Raw genomic sequence first — 19,043 nt, 5'->3', positions numbered from 1 at the left:
ATTTCTTAATTGAATATCACTGTGATATAAAAGTGAGCTATTTTGTGCATTCAGAAGATGCTTTTATCCAAAGCGACTTGTAGTCGTTTATACATTTAAGCTAATTGAAATCAGTCGTAAAAACAATAAATATATGATTTTATTATTTTGTCCATACATGCATGCCAGTGCCTGTGATCAGCAACTAGTCAGGTGAATTCTTGTGTGTTCGTAGACGACAGGAAGAGAAATGGAGTGGGAGCTATAGCATCAAGGCTAGTGAGGTGAGATGAATGTGTTTGTCACAGAAAACAGTTCATCCTTGAGCGCAGCCGTGTCACTAGCATTTCCTCCACATGATGGACAGATGAACACAGCGTATTTATGCCGACCCTCCGTCTCCTGTTCTCCCTCAGGTCTTTATAGCCGGTTGCCATTTACTGCTCAGTAAATGTATTCTCTGGTCTCTTCATGTCAGAGTTTCTTCCCTTTAAATTTGTATCAACACTTCCTGACAGCTTGCTTAATCTTCGCCGCCACATATTAACGTCGGCCGAGCGGAGAGAATTTGTAATATGCCCTGATCTCTGTGACCTTTGCCCACTGCGCTCTTCTAGGCCGTGACAGCTTTTTAGGTAGAAACTAATTGTTCTGCTTGTGTGTTTTTGCAGCAACCGGATGACGTGGCGCAGACAGACATCTCCCAGCAGCTTCAGCTCCAGCCCTCAGACTCTTCGGAGAAGCAGCAGCCCAAACGGTTACACGTCTCCAACATTCCCTTCCGCTTCCGTGACCCAGACCTCCGGCAAATGTTCGGGGTGAGTCTTGCACCTCGGCCAGATGGCTGCAGGTTGCATCTCAAAGGAAGGGGATATCATCAATCCTATTTAGCGTCTGACAAGGACATTGATCTTCCATGCGTCAGTGTTAAACTGATGTAGATATTGTAGTTGTAGCCTGTGTTTTTCCTCCAACAAAGTTGTGCATTAGCATGACCGATGGTCTCTTTAATTTTTGTTCTCCCTCAGCAAAATCTATTTCTAGTGGAGAACCGTCTAATGCAGATTGGATCATTTCTTTAATAGTCCATCACGGTCCTTCGCTTTAAGCATGAAAATAATCAACTTTTGCTAAACGATATAACTGCATATTATAGCAATTTTAGCTTCTATGCTCACTTTTTGATAAAGGATCAGAATGCTTGTTGTCAATCAAAGAAAGCATTGTTATACGTGAGCAGGTATGGTAATGCTTGGTCATTATCTATTATCGTATCCACATCTACTCAACCTCAATCTGCCTGGATGTAAACACTCCACGCCAGAATCAAAACGTGACTCTGAGATTTCTATAAATCATCCTTTTGAAAACAGCTGTGCTCGTCTGTCAAACTCCCTCCGTGAAGTTAAACTCCAGAATACCTTTGAATTTGCCATAAACGGAACAGCATTAAACATTGGCAGCTTGTAACTGGAGGCTACCGATAAAGTATGAAGGGGAAGAACATTTTTGTTGGTCTTAGCTTGTTAAAAATTCTATACTATGAGCATCTGAGAGCAAACAGTAACACTTATACCGGTGAAGGACTCTGGGTGCCGAGTCTCGAGAACATCAGTCCCTGAGCTCTTTGTTCTCCGTAAGAGAGACTGTCCGCTCCTCTCCCAACTATGATGTGATGAGCTGGGAGTCGTGGAGTGGTCCCACAAGTGGAGACGTAATTAATAGCACTACTCACTGTGGTTAAAAACTGAGAGTTTATCCTCATTAAGTTTGTGTTGGCTGACAGCTCCGATGCGAAAACAGGCATATGTGTGACCGAGTGTGTGTATGTTTGTCTGAAAAGACTGTTGTTGCAACAATGCTGTGAAGTCTCTGAGGGACCCAAGGGTGCAATTATCCCGTGCCATAGATAGACTTATGGGAGAAGATGGGATGGACAACGCAGTGCCCCTTGTAAATCCCAAGAAACCTGTGAAAAGCCAAGTCGGAGACCAAAGATAAGTGAGAAAGCAGTAGAAAGTGTCAAGGGGTGGTTTTCAGACCAGCGATGGTTCAAGACTCCCAGAAGCACCTACTCTGAAGTTTACCCCAAAACTCCTCCAAATATGTTGTCTTAACTCCTTTATTTAGTCAATGTCAATTGCCGTTTGCAAGTTGTTTCATTTAATAAGACCAGGAGCTTGTTTTAGGAAACTAAAAAGGGTGTATTTTGACTTCATATTGACTCCCATTCCCTCATTTTCTGTTCCACTTTTCATTATTAAGAATGCGAATCAGCAGTTTAGAAAATGTACACTTTGAGTGCAAGTTTTCTACAGAAAACATCCAGATCCATTGCTGTCCAATGTAATTCTGGAGAGGCCCACAAGGCTGAGGTTTAGTTTAGGTTGTGATATCACACTGTCAAGTTTCAGACATTGGCGGATCAGTCTCATTCAAAAATCAAGACAGTTCTCCAAACCATTCCTGATTTCTCGATTTAGCCGGATGAAAATTCAATTTAGAATGACTGATTATGAAAACTGCGATTTTCTCATCTGAGTACACTAGCGTGGACCGTACTCCAACAAAAAGTGACAATTAAAAAGCTCCATTACCCAACTTTAATTCAGTTTCATTTTATAATTAGAAAAAGACATCCAACGCAATTATACAAATGAGTATGTGGATTTAATGCTAGTGTATGAAATTAGTTTTGAAGCACCACCTTGACGATTCCTCGTGGAGTCTGCATAATTGTGCTTGGAATGTTTGGTTCCTCCTATAATACTTCAATGTAATAACTTGCATCGATTGATTCTACTATTCTATACATGCAACCAAAGAGCATCTACGTCTATACGGGCCATAAAATGGTCCCAAGCGCTGAGAAAACAGTCTGTGTTATTAAAGTTGTAGTAGTGTTGGATAAAAAACAGGTACCTTGTTATTCTGGATTAATAGGGGGATATTCCCCTTGGTACTTCTCTCATAAATTTGAACCTTGTAAAAAATGTATCACCCTAGCTAACCTAGAATATTAAACAAGAGAATAGGCTCCATATGGTTCTCACCGTGTGCTAAAGGGTCTCTGTAATAGGATTAAAATGATACCTGCTTGATCTCTAAACAAGACTGTCTTAATGTCACACCACGGACTCATTTTTTAACTACTCGCCTATTTTCACAGTCAAGGCATTCGGTGACTTGCTTCAAACAGCGCCGCTGAAAGGTCTTCCCGAGTCGTCATGTGTGTGAAGCACCGACAGTCTCACACTGAGATCTTCCATTGATCCTAATTTCACCAGTCTTAAAGCTTAGTCTTAGCGCCCGAGAAGGGCTAGAGCGACTAGCTGTGATTGGTTTGCAATGGGAGTGGATTCCGGTTCAGTGCGGGAGTCGGTAAAGATGGCCGTCTTGGGAAATATTTCAGCAGTGCCAGAAGCCCATTAGGGTGGGTTAAAACCATTAGCATCCGCAGACTTTGTTTAGAGTGAATTGTCTACGGTCGTGAGCGGGTTCACGCCGAGATGCAAATGCCTGCGTTTGAAGAAAAAACGTGTCTTAATTTGAACAAACGCAGGGAATTGTGTCGAGATGCAGCTGTTTGGGTTCGACTGTTGAATTCGAAATGGGCTGTGCCGTCCGAAAATGAACAAGATTAGAGCTTTCCTCCTCATCGCAGATGTGCACATATACAGTCCACTAAGGATTTCTCCGCAGCTGGGTGGATGAAAGACGGCTCTTCTTAACCTTATTAGTGACCCGGGCCCTCGATCAATCCCCATTGAGCCATAGGTGCCTGGAAGGCCCGTTTCTCCCCTGTTGTGCTGAAATGAAGCCGATGCGGCCTGCTTGACAAGGTAATTAGTTTTAATGAAATAATACAGCAATTTTAGACAGCAATTAAAACCTGCTTTCATTCCGCCCATTAGGGGAACTTAAGGTTTTGCTTTCACTCCACCGTGTTCCGTAATGATCTCTAAAGCAGGCCATGCTAAATGCGGCGCTTAAGCCACGTTAACCCTCCAGGGAATTCCGGCCGCCCGTCATTCCTCCCTGGCGACCGTCTAAGTACAAGAGAGAAATGAAAACAACCTTTATCACACATGCCACTTTGTGCAGTCGCTCTAATTGGTGTCTAAGACGTCCGTATAAACAGTCAAGGCATTTTTTATAGCGGTGCACCCAACAGCCTACATATTCCCCTTCCATCCAAACAATTATTTAAGCTCGAACTCAATGTTCCAAATTACTTCTTTAAGAACCTGCCTCCTCCGTCGACTGAGAGAACGGTGACCTTGCCGTGGCGCTGGCATGTTTGTTTATTTATCCAAAAGAAATAGCTGCTCGATTCAAGGTCTTACCGTGGAGCACCCTAACTAAGGCCCCACATTAACATAGTGTAAGCAGGGTTAACATGGATTGCTCTGCTTTACGCGCCACGAGGGGGGTGTTTATCACCCGTTATCGGCCGGCGGTCTCTTCTGGCTCACCTTTTGGCCGCAGGTATGGTTTACTATGCAGAGAATGTGACGTTATCTGGTCAAAAGCTTGGGCCCGTCGTAGGAGCAGCGTATCCATATGCTGCATTCAGTAATGGAGAGAAGCTTCCAGTCAAAGCCTTATCTCGGAGGGAGTGGTCAATGTTTCATGGTTAATGCTAATTAGGGAATAAAAATGAGAGATTGGGCATTTCGGGGGTTTAAGAATGACAATCAGATAAAACCGCAGAATGAAGCGCAAATAGCTGGAAAATAATAACCAAAGTGACAGGTAATTACGAGGATGGTATTCGTCAATGAGATAATAAACAAATATATGGTTTATCATCAGCGATGATGGCTGCTCTATATCCAATTATCCTTTTTAATTGAGTCGGGGTGTTTGGTGTTAAGTCGAGCCAGAAATACCCTCTCCTGTGGCTTTGGCCGGCTTTTATCAGTCAGAAACACCACAGAAAATAACAAGCCATATCGTGCCATTAAGAGCACTGGTGCATACACAGCAGGATGGTGCTGTGATCTTGTCAAGTTTGCTTCCATCAGCAATATGTCCTGCTCGTTCCCAGGGCTCTCGCTACAGAGTCCCAATCGGGCCCACCGTGGCATGTTTGGGTGGCCGGCCATCAATAAAAGAATATCGGTTGCAGTGTTTAGATATCACTTACATCATCAGATTACTTCAAGTTATGTATTGCTGTGTACACCATATCATCCAAGCTATTTGTTATTTGCAGTTATCTGTTGTTTAAGAACAATTAAAAATCTCTCCGTTCCCCTTGTTGAGAATAATAGTGGGATGAAAAAGTTTTTTAGTTCAATGGGCCATTTTGGGTTTTATAGTTAGCAGACAGTGCGTCATTCTTAAATGAATGCAAGCATCTGTTTTAAAAATGACAAAATAGTAAAAATAAATCCAGAATAGTTTAGTGCAATCCTGTTATTTGCAGCGAACAGAATAACAGAATTCGGACCAGCTGTGGATTTTTTGGGCGAGACAATTTGTCATAGTTTGTTCATAGAAGACTGAAACGTACCTTTCGTAATGTTGCCTATATGTCAGTGCATGCAAACTGTGTTGGAGGAAAAACACTTGTCCAAAGTAAATCATAAAAAATATATGCAAGCCAAGTGTAACGCTTTCACTGACTTAGTCAGCTGACAGCGAGACAAAGCAATGCCAAAGTACCGTAGCTTAAAAGGATCACTTTCCATAAAAAGTGACAATGTAATGTAACTAGCTAATGTTTATAATGAGTGATGGTAACGTGTAACTTCAAGATAATATTGATCAGTTGTTCCGATAGTATAATTTGCTTGCCCTGGTAAGAAGACATGTAAAGGTTTGGTCTTTGGTGAAAGCGCTGGGCTTCTATTTTAGTTCCTCTGCAATCAAGTGCTCAGGTTACCTGACAAAGAGATGACTTCTAATTACTCCTCTCTCTCTCTCTCTCTCTCTCTCTCTCTCTCTCCTCTTCTTTCTCGTGTCTCTTTCTCTCTCCGCAGCAATTTGGGAAAATTTTGGATGTGGAAATTATTTTTAACGAGCGGGGCTCCAAGGTAAGTCAGCTGGAAGAGCGCCTCTTTGTCACTTCATACCTCTTCTTCCCCACAGGTCTTCTCTTCCCTTCACGAGACGAATAATTACAGCTTTTACAGAGCAGCCACGAAGTGACTCGAACGTCACGCGTTCACACGCTGAAGCGTTTTGGAAAGGTAGCTGTGCGGAGAGACAGCTGAACGCTTTCGGCTGAGTAAGAGTCAGCTCGCCCAGTTATAATTCAATGAAATGAATGTCCAACCCATATGTAGTGAATATTCACTTACAGTAGAGCTTTCTTAGAGTAATAAGATTCAGCTGTTTAAGTCTCCGGGTTATATATAGCCATTCCTCTAGATAGACCTGCTACCGCCGGTCTCAAAGGAGAGTGACATTTTGCTGAAGAGAACTTCTCTCACCTGCGTCTAGGTGATGAGCGCAGGGGTGAATTTAGTGGCTCTGCTGGAACAAACCGTGGCAGTGTAGCTACCGAACCGTAGCGCTGCCTTCACAACCCACTTTAGAAGAACAGCCTGTTTTCTACGAAGTCATTCAAATTCGTATTCAGTAACTCTTTTGAACCCCTAGTGAGTTGCCTACTGCCTACAGGCAGCTGTCTTTTAAGGTAGTATACAACCTTAATTGGAATTTCATAAGTGTCTGATTTTTTGTGTTCGTTAACAATCAGTCATTTAAAAAAGACTGAATATTATTATTATAAAATAAATAATATTCAAATATTTTTGTTATCATCATCATCATTTATTATTATTATCGTTTTATTGTAATAAACTATTTCTATTGATACTTTTGTGTATTTTCTGCATTTCTGTTCGTGCTGTCATTTTATTTAAAAAAAATTCAACTGAGACTATCACAATATATCTGAGCAAAGTTGTGCAGAATTTGCCTCCTTAAAAATGTGTCCAAAATGAGGCAACATAATTAAGTAATCTTCCTTTGAGAAAACCATCCCAATCATACCATAAAATTTGGCCTTTATTGGCAGCTCACTGGGTTTCGAAGCAAATATGTTTGTGCTATTTAAAACGCGGTGGATTAGCTCTCTAGCAGTGTAAGCTAATTAAACCCGCGATAAAAGGAAAATTCGCAACCGTTGTCGAACAAGGTAGCGCGAAATGTCAAAAGGATTAATTTTACGCCCAGTTCCTTTTTTGACTTTTCCATTTTAATCGTTCTTCGGCCTTTATTTATTCCAAGCACTATGAAGGAAGATCCCATGTATGCATATCAGAATAACAGGCCTCCCAAAGCAATTACCAGGCCGTACTTGTATGAACTAAAAGACCAGGGCTTGTTCCACGCTCCTGTTTGCCTTGCATACCTAATAGCTATTCCGGATATGGTGGTTGGGTTGCAGTTGGCCATAACTCACCGCTGACAGCAGATGTGGGGGTGCAGGGATGGAAAGGGCTCTTCCCAGCTAGAGTGCAAGATCATGCTGTGTGCATTAAACGCCGCTATATGGCCTTGGGTACATTCTTTCCTTTAGTTTATATCAATTACTGGAAATGGGGAACTTGTATGTTTATGAGGAAGGACAGTTTTATATTTTCTTATATGCTTGGCAGGACAGAAGCACTAATGTAAACATCCATGCATGCCACATGTTTCAATATTAAAAGATGCCATTTGGAACGTCACCATTTTTCGTAACTGTCGTCTACAATGCTACCTTTTCCTGTCTCTAAATCTCTCTTTTATCTCTTCCCAAAATTCCTAATTTCACTACTAATGAATAGAATTTCTTCTCTTGCGACCCTGCTGACACTGACCTTTCTCTCTGTCTCTCTTTTCTTTCTCATTCTACCTCTTATCCATCCAAATCTCCAACCACTCCAATTCTCCATTGGATCCTTTATGATCACAACAGGGTTTTGGTTTTGTAACTTTTGAAACGAGCGCAGATGCAGACCGCGCACGGGAGAAACTAAATGGTACAATCGTAGAGGGACGCAAAATCGAGGTGCTTTCCTAATCTAACTATCAATATCCCATCACACGAACCCATCCATCCTCCAACCCCCACACTTCCCATGAGAACACAAGCACTGTCGGTTTGATTGAACCTGCTCTCATTTCCCTAGCCACCCATTGCATTGAATCACTAATGCTCGCTAGCTGCGCTGCATGTCGCGTGTATTGCCTCTGTTTTTGGTTCTTTTCAAATGTTATTTGTGAAATCACACGTAATATCACCTTATTTGTGTGTTTGTGCCTGCAGTCGTGCAAGAGTGTGCATGATCCTTTCTGCATCGATGTATATGTGCGAGTTCATTTTAAAGCGGCTTTTTTAACTATTTATTATCACTTGTGAAAACACACGGCATACATACCCGGTGCATACGTTTAACTTAAGTGAACTTATCAAAGACCTGCCAATGTAAATTAAAATCTCTTCTTTATCCCAAACGGCCAAGGTTTATTCCTTACTTGAGGACGCAGTCTCTCTCTCTCTTTCACTTTTGCTCAGTCTCTCTTTCAGGGCTATTAAGATTTTCTATAGGACAATTAAGATAATTCATGTAATGCACAAACAATACCAAGACCTATATATCAAGGGAGAGTCGAGGCCAGTTGTTTCCTCAAGCTAAATGACCTCCGTGGGCCCTGTGGAACGGAAAGCTATTAACGCTAATTAACATGAGGGTGAAATACTAACATGGCTTCTGTTGCCAGCGGCCATGTTTAAATTCCTCTGGCACCTCCCAACTATCAACAAGCTGCTCGGCCTCTCCGAGCATTAAGATGAACTCGTACCGAACCGGCTCCTCCTTCCCGAGGTTAAAATTAGTGCTCATGAAGTCACAGCCTCGGGGTTGTATTGTCTGGGAATATGTAGAAATGTCTAGACAACGTGGCAGATGAAATTGCAGCGAAAGCCTCAAGGAAGCTCCACCAGCTTGGCTTGTGGGGAATTCCAATATACTCTGGGTTTCATTAAACCCATTTCCAGACTTGCTCTGTTTCATTACACGTTGAACCAGATGTCATCATCCAGTTCTTCTACAAACAGCCGGGATTAGATCTTACATCCAGCAGGAAAACACAAGATGAGAGCTTGATGGATCACTTTCATTTTTCGCGACTCATAATTTTTCATCGGATAATTAGAGCATGGTTTTTTTACTTTGCCAAAAAGCATGAACCAGATTTTTCTAGCACTCGTGCCTGTGAAACATGCCTCTGTGTTCTTTGTGTGCTGACTTTAGTTTCGCTTTTAAACTCTGTCTCCGCTCTTTTCACAGGTAAATAATGCAACAGCACGAGTAATGACGAACAAAAAAGTGGCCAACCCATATACAAACGGTAAGAGCTTCTTTTTTCTCTCAGATCTACATTAAAACGCATACAGGGCGTTTGTTAAGTATTCGGACAGTTAAACCGCCAGCGTAACCACAGGTGTAGATTTGGACATGTTCCACCAAGTCTGGCAACAAGAAAGTATCTATTGTTGTATAATTCACAACCCAACAAACTTTTTAAAGGTATTTTATTTGTCTTCACGCGCAACTTTTTAAATGAACCTAAATAAATGCCTTTTGGCATAATATTTTGCTTTTTAATCCGACGCTATTCATTCATTTTTAAATATGGCTGTAACGTCCAAATATTTTAAGGCTGCTGTATTGATGAATGATTTGTGAAATCTACATTTTGTTTCCCACCAAAAAGGGGTCATTGCACACACAGAGAGCGTTTCTCAGCCCTACGGCTCTCCTTATCTTGCTGTTGAGAAAGCTCCGGGGGCGTGCTTAGCTGATGGGGATCAGGGTAGAGAGGAGCGGGGGGTTACACCAAAAATAAAAAGCCAAGGCTCATTCCACACAGGGGTCTTCATGGGGTCCAGAGCTCTTCCACTGATACTCATTCCCTCTGTCTGGAATAGAGAGAGAGAGGATGAAAGGATGGAATATTTCAGCAGCGGTATAGACCCCCCAGCTCCGCTTCACTCACAACCAATGGGGAGTGAGGAGAGGCTATTTTACAGCCCCCATCGATCACTGAGAGTGCATCGGACAGCGCTCACTACTCTCCCCTGCTCTGTCTCTCATTCTCTCTCTCCCCTTCGCATTCTATATCTCTCGCCCCAATATCGCCGCCCACTCTAACTTAATGTCCCCTTAAATATTTCCCCGTCACGTGAAATCCCCTCCCTCCCTTTCCCACACAGTTCCTCCTTTTGTTCTCCTCCGAATCCATCCTCCCTATCCTTTCTTTTAAAATTCAACCGATCCCCTGATCCCACTCAGAGTTAATCGGCTAAGGCAAACCCTCCATCGAGAACAAAAACTCCACAGGTCATGGCAATAAGCATTAGGAGCTAATTCTTTTTTCCCCTGTGTATCACTCTACAGGCTGGAAGCTGAATCCAGTGGTGGGAGCGGTCTATGGTCCTGAATTTTATGCAGGTAAACTGCAGTCGAGTGTTTTGGACACAGGGCCCGTCATACAAAAACACAGATTCTTTGATGTGGCGTTATTCAGCTGTGCTTTGGATTCAATATCAGTTTTGGAGACGAGAGACATTTAAGAAATTATCCTTGCATTCTAGAGCTCACACAGCCCATTTGATTCCGCTGTGCTGATCTGACTGAGTTCTCCCATCATGCATTGCATTAGTGCCTTTTACAAAGAGATAATAAGCAAGGCTATCATTCCCTCTCACAGCTGCTGAGACGAAGTAGTGACTGACTGAATATTAGCTTGAGCAATTTGGTTTAAAGAGAGAAAAGATTTGTTGTTTTTTGGTTTGTTTGTTTTTGCCCCCCCCCCGATTTTTTATTTCTTTATTGCCCCGAGTTCTTTTGCATCCTAATGAGGGGGAAATGGTATTACAGTATTTCATTTGGAAGAAGTGCTGAGCACATTGCGGCTCCTTAACGGCCTGCCTTTTTGCTCATTAGACTAAAATCTGTTCGTTTCAGGACAGCTTTACTGCAAAACTCTAAATAAGCATCGGTGACAGAAAGCAGTCATTTTTCATTTTTATCTGACACTTTTTCCCCTGCCTACCCTCCCTCTCTGCCCTCCCTTCCCCGGTTCTGCATGCATAAACGTACAATCAAACGCGCACCGTTTCACAAAACCTCACAATCAAATACGTGACGCGCGTATGTCCTGCGCGTAAAAATGCAAATGTGTCACAAAGCAATCCGCCGCGTGTGAAATGTTTATGCATGCTTTTACACAAGTACACTCCGCAACATTAATGTAGGATCACACACGCGTGCAATTTCTTCTCTAATCACTCGGCAAATACACGTGCGCTTCGATGCCTCCCATGTGAACATGCAGCTTCCCAAAACATCCCATCAAATCAGATTTACTGTGGTCCAGCACTTCAGCGGCTTGGCTTCGGATGCAAGCGTGCCTGATTTATTGGATGCTAATTTTTCAAGTCGTCTTAACATGCCTCTAAAGTTTGCCAAGCCTAAACGACACCATATGCATCCTCGCTTCCCCAGGGGAGAGCCAGCGGAGAGGCTACAAAATGGAAATAAGATATAGATTTCTATTACTAAATAAGGAAGCTTCGAGAAGTGCACCAAACGGACTGCCACGTGTTGCCCTTTCCTTCCTTCCCACTGTTCAAAAACGAGGAAGCTTCACGTGAAATAATTATGACCGCATTTAATGTACTTTGTTGGGGGCGGGGCGGCGGCGAAATCGGATGTAAAGGTGATTAATCACTGTTTATCAGTCCGAGTTTCTGTGCGGGAGATCAGCGGAATTGGGCGCCATAAATCGTGCGCCGCTGACAGCGCACTCCGTCTCCATTCGTCCGGGTGCTACAGGTTTATTGTCCTCAAATCCCATTCAGTAGAATGACTGATGAGGGCCGCCGACTGGCTGCTTTTAACCTCTTCCAGGGAAGTCGGGCTTCTCTCTCTCCCTCACAAAGCTTAGCCTCTCTCTCTCTTCCTCGATGCAACGCTCCTCTTACCTTTTTTACAGCGCGAATCGTCGGCACCTGTCCATATTCTCCGGCGAATATCGCTAATACTGTTTCCCTCTTTATCTAAGCCTGGGGTGTTTTCCATCTGCCCGTTTCCTTCTCACTCTCTCTATGTTTAAATCTCAATATCTCCTGTCTCTCACTCTCCCCCAGGCTCTAACTAGCGCCAACGTCAAAGCTAAATTAGAGATGGAGACGCGGGTCTGAGGCCGGTCTAACCGGGCGCACCACACTTAATTGTATAATCTGGGGGTCGTTTTTCCCCGCCGTACTCAATCCGAACTGGGAAAGCGTGCGTAAAGGACGTGGTAAACGTAATATTGATTGATTGAGAGTGCTTTTAACCAGTCTATTAGGTCCTTGGAACCATGTTGGGGCTATGTGTAAATTAGATTTTTTTTAAAGCATTGTAGATAAGGAAATTTATTTTTGGCAGATACTTTTATCCGAAGTAATTTTACAATGCATGATACTACATCATTTGTATTAAGTATGTGCTATCCCTGGGACTGAACCCATGACCTTGGCGTTGCTTGGACCAAGCTGTTACCACTGTGCTACAGGAATGCTTTACTGCAAATGCTAGTATAGTGAAGAGAATAAAAACTTTGCGTCACCTAAAGCTCTATTGCGCAACATTTGGCTATCGGTGCCAACTATTTTTCTTAAAACATCAAATCTGTATACATATCTGATGCTGTTTTATTGCACTGGCCTAACAGTAATAAAATCTATTTTTGGCCATATTGAAACTTGAGTGCATTGTGGGCGTTTTAATGCCTTTTCAATTACAAAACCAAGGCAGTAGATCTATAATTGAAATGAAGTAGCCTAATTACAATATTAGAAGTAGCGGGGAGAAAATATCTTTTAATCTAGCAACGGTGTAATTTTCGTCAAGATATGGGTTTATTGGTGGTCTGATTATTTAAAGGCATTTCACAACAGAAGAGCGACCCTCACTCAGTGATTTCCAGGCTCACCGCATTAAAGAAGCCAGTCTTGCAGTAAATGAAAGACTCCTGAGGGGTTTAGAGATGTAATTGCCCCCCTTCATCCAAATAGCCCAATGGGACCCTTTTCACTGCTGGTAACCCCAGATAAATTCACTGGCGTGTGACCAGGCATGGTCATTCTTCGTTTTCTCCGGAAAGTCTACTCAGGACGGCATGTAGACTTCTATCTCACATCGATGTGCACATGTGCAGCCTGGGCTTGGTCTTGTTTTCAAGACCTTCCCCGTGTTCAAATACCAGAAGCAGGGCTAATAGGATTTATGCTCACATATAATTTTGCTTTTGTGTGTTTCATGGGCTTTGTGGGGTGTCATAAATGGCTGGAATGATTTATGGCTGATTATTGAATCGGTGCTGCGTGCAGACCCATAGCTCATTATGAGATTACATTTATGTATGTCATGGCACAATAATGTGCATGCGCAAAATCAAAGGAAATATAAGAGCTTTGCCTATGACTAGAATTCAGGATAAATTGAGCATGGCCTGGCTTATATCATAGACGACCACTGTTTGGCATTTTAACATGGACCCAATAGCTTAAAAGGGAGGAATTAAAATGTCAACAGCACCACTCTATATCAAAACGATGGAGCAAACGCCTTACCTACAGCCGGATATCTTTATTTTACTTCTGATGGAAGGCCGCACTGTATACAACCTCTGCTTATGCATTAAAATACAAATTTTATTGTGTTTGTTTGTCTGAGAGCAGATACAGAATTAAATTGGCAAACATTCATTTTAGGGTCTCGGTTATTTTTTTATATGCTTGTATGCAATGCAGAGAAGACCAAATTGAACGTGTTTGGATGTTTTACTGACATTGAAGAGGCAGTGGGTCATCTCGAGGGCTAAATGTGCTCTTACTACATTTATCTGTCTAAAATAAACCCAGTCCACCTCATTAAAAGTACTGTCTTTGACACATATTGACTGTTAATGGACTGCTTGCTTGGGTGATGTTTGTACAGTAATGATCAGGAGTGGGTGGAGGGATCTGTTTGGGGACATCACAGAGGTCAAGTTTGGTCCTGTGACACAGAGGAGGGAGGCCGGTGTTGCCGGTGCACGAATAAGAGAGCTTTACATACCTCACTGCTGGCTGTTATGCTTACACAGTATTATGGGTAATGATGGTTCTGCCATTGGTCATCAAGGCCATTCCCAGGGAAGGTTAAAGAGAGACTTCACATAACAGTACATTTATTCAGAGTTTCTCTTACTCTCTTATTAATGCTTTTAGGCTGTACCCTCTGTTCCCTTTTACATTTTTTTTCATTTGGTTTCAAATATTATTTGGTCTTATTAAGTCTACGTTTCATAGCGTTAGGATTTGGTGAATTTCTGCATTTCCTCCCCCAGTGTTCATCACTTTAATTCATTAAAATGTCCTACTTATAGGCTCCTGTGATGTCAAAATGGAATAAATTGTGCTAGTATTTGGAACATGCTGATTTATCAGCGTTTCATCATTTGCTCACCCTCACCTCATTTTAAACCAGTACGAGTTTAATGGCAGGACAAAAAAATATTTTGAAGAACGTTGGTAACCAAACAACATTGGGCCTCATTCCATTGTGTAGACACAAAACCACATTTTTCAAACTTTTGTGTTCTACAGTAGAAAGAGTGGAATGCAAATTTTGAACCACACAAAGGTAAATAAATGATGACAGATGTTTTTTAAAGTGAACAATCCCTTTAAATGTAAAACATCTGGGCACATTACAGTAATGCAACATTGGAATAGGAGAAATTATTATATTGCCCTAATCATACAAATCTTTCAAACAGGCTTTATTTTCATATTTTCTCTTTTGTTAGATCGAAACAAAACCACGGCCTTTAACATTCCATCTCAAATTTCCTATTCTCCTTTTCACTTCCATATCCCTAAATCTTTCCTTAACTCACACAAAGTTGCATTTTCCGCCACCTCTCCCTGGCTTGACCCTGAATTGTCCCCGCTCTCCTCCGGGCAGGGTCTAGCCCCAGCGGTGGCGTGAGGCTGGGGAAGTGTGTGGGGGAGAGAGATGAGGGATGGAGCCAACCTGTGATTGCTACTCGGAACAATTCTCTCCATCTGCTCTCATAGCCCTGCGTGCCAGCACCTTGTGTCTCACCTACATCAGCCTACCATCTCCCCTGCCTCGCACACACCCCTCCAGTTTGGGAGAGCAGCCAAACACGTTCTCTCACACACCCCACTCTCAAGGTTTCAGAGACAACCACAACAGAGAGGTTTCCCTCAGACAGGGATACCTCACTGGCCCTTGCTCCCTGCGTTTAGAATAAAGCAACTAAATTTCCACTTCTTAAAGCAGTGAATCTAAATTTAGGTGGGAGGGTGCAAGTATATACAGTATATATTTTATTTTTTTGTCATGGGATTGATATCCGGTTGCTGCGACTTCTTTCTTAGACCCATTTAACACTTCCTCCTTGATTTGTTGTGTCAACATGACACAGGTTGACATCAGTCGTAGTTGTTTTAGAGCAGCTATCAGTATTGTGCCTGAGCACGTTTTATCATGTCAGTGTGATGTCACAGTGCAGACTGAAAGCTGATCGGTGGTGACAGGTGCATCCTAAGAAGCAAAAGCATATGTCACCTCTTTGTCAGATGTCTGTTGTTTTTACCTCTAACTCTGTCTCTACCTATCTTTCCCTTTCTTTTGCAGTGACAGGCTTTCCATATCCTACCACAGGAGCGACAGTGGCTTACAGGGGTGCTCACTTGAGAGGCAGAGGACGTGCCGTCTACAACACGTTCCGCGCCGCGCCTCCACCCCCTCCGATTCCTGCTTATGGAGCGTGAGTCACCCTTCACCTAAAAACATTAACACACTAGCCACACACACCAATGACCGTTTATTTTTGTCCCAAATCGATACCATTACTGGATCAAATGTAGCAAAATTTTATTAAATGTAGTTATTACTGTATTTCCAAAGTTATTGGATTTTTTTTCCATATGGAAAATTGTCATTTTGGATAAAATAGTTGGCTAAATAAATGATGAGGTTCTGGACACGCTTATCTATATAATGAAAGTGAATGAAAGCTGCAGTAGTCCAGCTCCAAAAATAAATAAAAAACATAAAAAGCATATATTAAATTAAATTTAGATATACAATAGCATTATTTGAATACCAGAATGATCCTGAGGTCAGTATTTCCTAAAAGTCTTGACCTCGCCCCTTTGGAGCGTTCATGAGTTCTTGAGAGAATTATCAATGTCTGGGGCATGATTTAATCTTTTTTTATCAGATATTTTTAAAGAATCAGTCAACCCAGTTCACAAAACCGCCCTAAATAAGTTCCTCATGAATTCGATTATTTTGGTTCTTAAAGGGATACTCCACCCCATAATTTACTCAAGTTGTTCCAAACTTGTATAGCCTACAACTTGTTGTTCTCTTGAAAGGAGTTATCACATATTAATGATAAAACACTAGCTTATGATTCCCTGTTTTTATATCATAAGTCTCACAGAACATTCTTACACGCAAATGTCTTAAGCATGTAAATGTTTAGTTATTTAAAGTCAGGAATCTTCCTGTCTTATTAGATATATAGTGAGTAAGTTTCATTTTCTTTACAGTAGCATACACATCAGATCAGCAGACTAACTAGAAACCTCAACATATGAAAAATGTGCTTATTCTGAAATCTAAATATAGATCAATACAGGCTTTATTCTGTTCTTAAAGTCATAAAGCTTTATTCTTAAACATTTACACATGTGCTGTTACAACAGTGTGCAATACACGCTCACCTTTTTCACATTGATTTCTATACGTCGCTATTCTGCCCATAATAAACATAAACATTGGAAAAAACATCAGAAGTAAAAATGAATTTAAACACACACGTGAACTAAAAACATATCGTGTCCCTTATAAGCTAAAAAACTGGTTATTTATATCGTAATTTTGACTGTAAATCAGCGATTGTATTTTTTCATTTTTTTTTCATTTTGGGGTGGAGATTCCCTTTAAGTTCTCAACTCTTGGCTTACACCTACCTACCCACTGAGGAACGCTAGTGTATAGCAACACATTTTTAGCATGTTCTTTCAGAAGACTATACGAAGGAAGAAGGAAGAAAGTAAGCCATAAGGGTTTAAAACAACAAATGATAACACAATATTTATTTTTGGGTGAACTGTTCCATTAAATTTTCAGTCATTAAATAGTTCATTTTAACATTATATGTGTTCTTCTCTTAACTGCTGTATGACCATTTAAAGTCTATAAAGTGTGTAAGAATCTTATGGCTAGCAGGACTAGCGTGTCTCACTAGTTTTCCCCAATGATAAGACGGAGCAAAGCCTATTACTAAACAACATTGTTATTCTCTGAGCACAGAAAACGACCATCTTTTGAAATCTATTTCCCCTTTTCTCTCAGTCTGGAGTGCATTGTGTTGTCTGCTGAATGAATGCATTGCCACATAATTTATTTCCTTTTCTATACAGTGAGACGAAACTCTATAGACATTCCACTCTGATGTATTGTGTTTTGTTACTTCTTGTTGTGTTTTGCAGTGTGGTTTACCAAGATGGCTTCTACGGTGCTGAGATCTACGTGAGTATTTTCCCATCCTGCTGTTTTTTGGAGTGAGGGAGGAAAGATGGCAACCTGAAGTCAGCGCCTGAGTTATTGTTGTTAACCCTAAACTTTTAGAAACTAGCATAGTTGTTTTATGTCTGTTAGCAAGAAAACTATATTTTTGTTCGTTAAAGGAAGTAAATTATGAGTTTGTGAAAAAACTGTTGGGTTTTAATTTAACCTTTGCTGGGTTGTTATAACCTGTTGTTGGGTCAAATATAATCTTTTACAGGGTTAATTTAACCCAACGGCTGGGTTTGTCCCCATTTGACCCAACGCTGGGTTGAAAATAACCCAGTATTTTCTTTAGTTTAAACTTAATTGGAGCTAGTGTTAGAAAATTAGTGACGTTTTCATTTTAACTGGCACTGCACAGGTTGCAAGTAGTTTGTTTTTTTGTTGTAAAACGGCAAACACATGCCAATCTGTATGGATGAGAGACACATTCCCCAGCAGAGCTCTTTTGGCTGTACCCTTATAACAAATCCTAACTTGAGCAGCTGGTCTTGAATCTTTAATAAGGCCTAGGTCACCATGTGTGAATCCACTAGGATGGCCCATTTGTGCCATACTAAAAGCCTTGTTAGGATCCCACTACATGCCCCAATGAAATCACACACGGTTGAAACTCTTCCAGCGTCGACACAGCTTTGCTTGATCTCTGTGGATTTTGTCAATGCTAACATGTATGATGAACCAGAAATGAACTCTCTACGCTCATACAATCTCATCCATCACCATTTTATCTCCACCAAAGCCGGGTTTCACTCTATGTGGGAGGAAAATCACGTCGGATCAAGTAGACGAAGTTGACGTTACAGTGTTTTTCATTTAATTTATGGCACTGGTTTGATCCGCCTCCTCTCAGCTTCCATTAAAACACAGCCCAAAGGCCTCGCTCTACATTCTGAGATTTGGCCCGAACCCTATTGTTTTTGACAGATCGTCAGAACGTATTAGTAAATCAAATGATAAGAGAGCTCGTTTCTCTTTTTAAGATTATCTCGCTGCATGAAAAATGGAAATTAATTCAACATTTCTATCTGTAACAGGACAGATGAGCATGGACATAACCGAGATGCTTTTACCTGGCATCCACAACAGGCACACTCGCCGCCAAGTTCGCAGACTCGTAGCCAAAACTGTGGCTACAGTCCCAGATAGATCTCCCAGTCGAGCTATTTTATGCACGTAGCGTACGTTTTCTTGCCAATATACTTACGATCCATCTTTGCAGACCCCGGATCAACTTTTCAGATAACCTAAAGTTTTGACAACTTTAAGACCAAGTGTGTGTATAAAAAAGCGAAACATCTCCAGAACCCGTGTACGCGCTTGTGCCGTGACCTGATTTTTATATCCAGTAGCTAAACATTTGATCTCAGCAGAGTAGCTCCGGACATTAATCCCATGTTGAAAAATAAATGATTG

General features: G+C 41.5%; 1 protein-coding gene across 13 annotated transcripts in view; it reads left to right on the top strand.

Annotated features, from left to right (window-relative positions):
• The window catches only part of rbfox3a (RNA binding fox-1 homolog 3a), a 398,996-nt gene that overhangs the window by 362,893 nt on the left and 17,060 nt on the right, over positions 1–19,043 (top strand). For 10 of the 13 annotated variants that reach the window (XM_056770690.1, XM_056770691.1, XM_056770684.1 and 7 more), the window contains 7 exons: positions 651–797; positions 5,967–6,020; positions 7,895–7,987; positions 9,270–9,330; positions 10,380–10,433; positions 15,681–15,813; positions 17,549–17,588. In XM_056770690.1, coding sequence (XP_056626668.1) covers positions 651–797; positions 5,967–6,020; positions 7,895–7,987; positions 9,270–9,330; positions 10,380–10,433; positions 15,681–15,813; positions 17,549–17,588 — 582 coding nt within the window. The remainder of the gene's footprint in view (positions 1–650; positions 798–5,966; positions 6,021–7,894; positions 7,988–9,269; positions 9,331–10,379; positions 10,434–15,680; positions 15,814–17,548; positions 17,589–19,043) is intronic. The other 3 variants (XM_056770694.1, XM_056770692.1, XM_056770695.1) reach the window with 3 other exon arrangements.

The sequence above is a fragment of the Triplophysa dalaica genome, chromosome 17 (genome assembly GCF_015846415.1).
Source record: "Triplophysa dalaica isolate WHDGS20190420 chromosome 17, ASM1584641v1, whole genome shotgun sequence".
In the NCBI taxonomy this organism is placed as follows: domain Eukaryota; kingdom Metazoa; phylum Chordata; class Actinopteri; order Cypriniformes; family Nemacheilidae; genus Triplophysa; species Triplophysa dalaica.
Note: the sequence above shows the minus strand (reverse complement) of the source record. Positions and strands in the feature narration are given on the sequence as shown.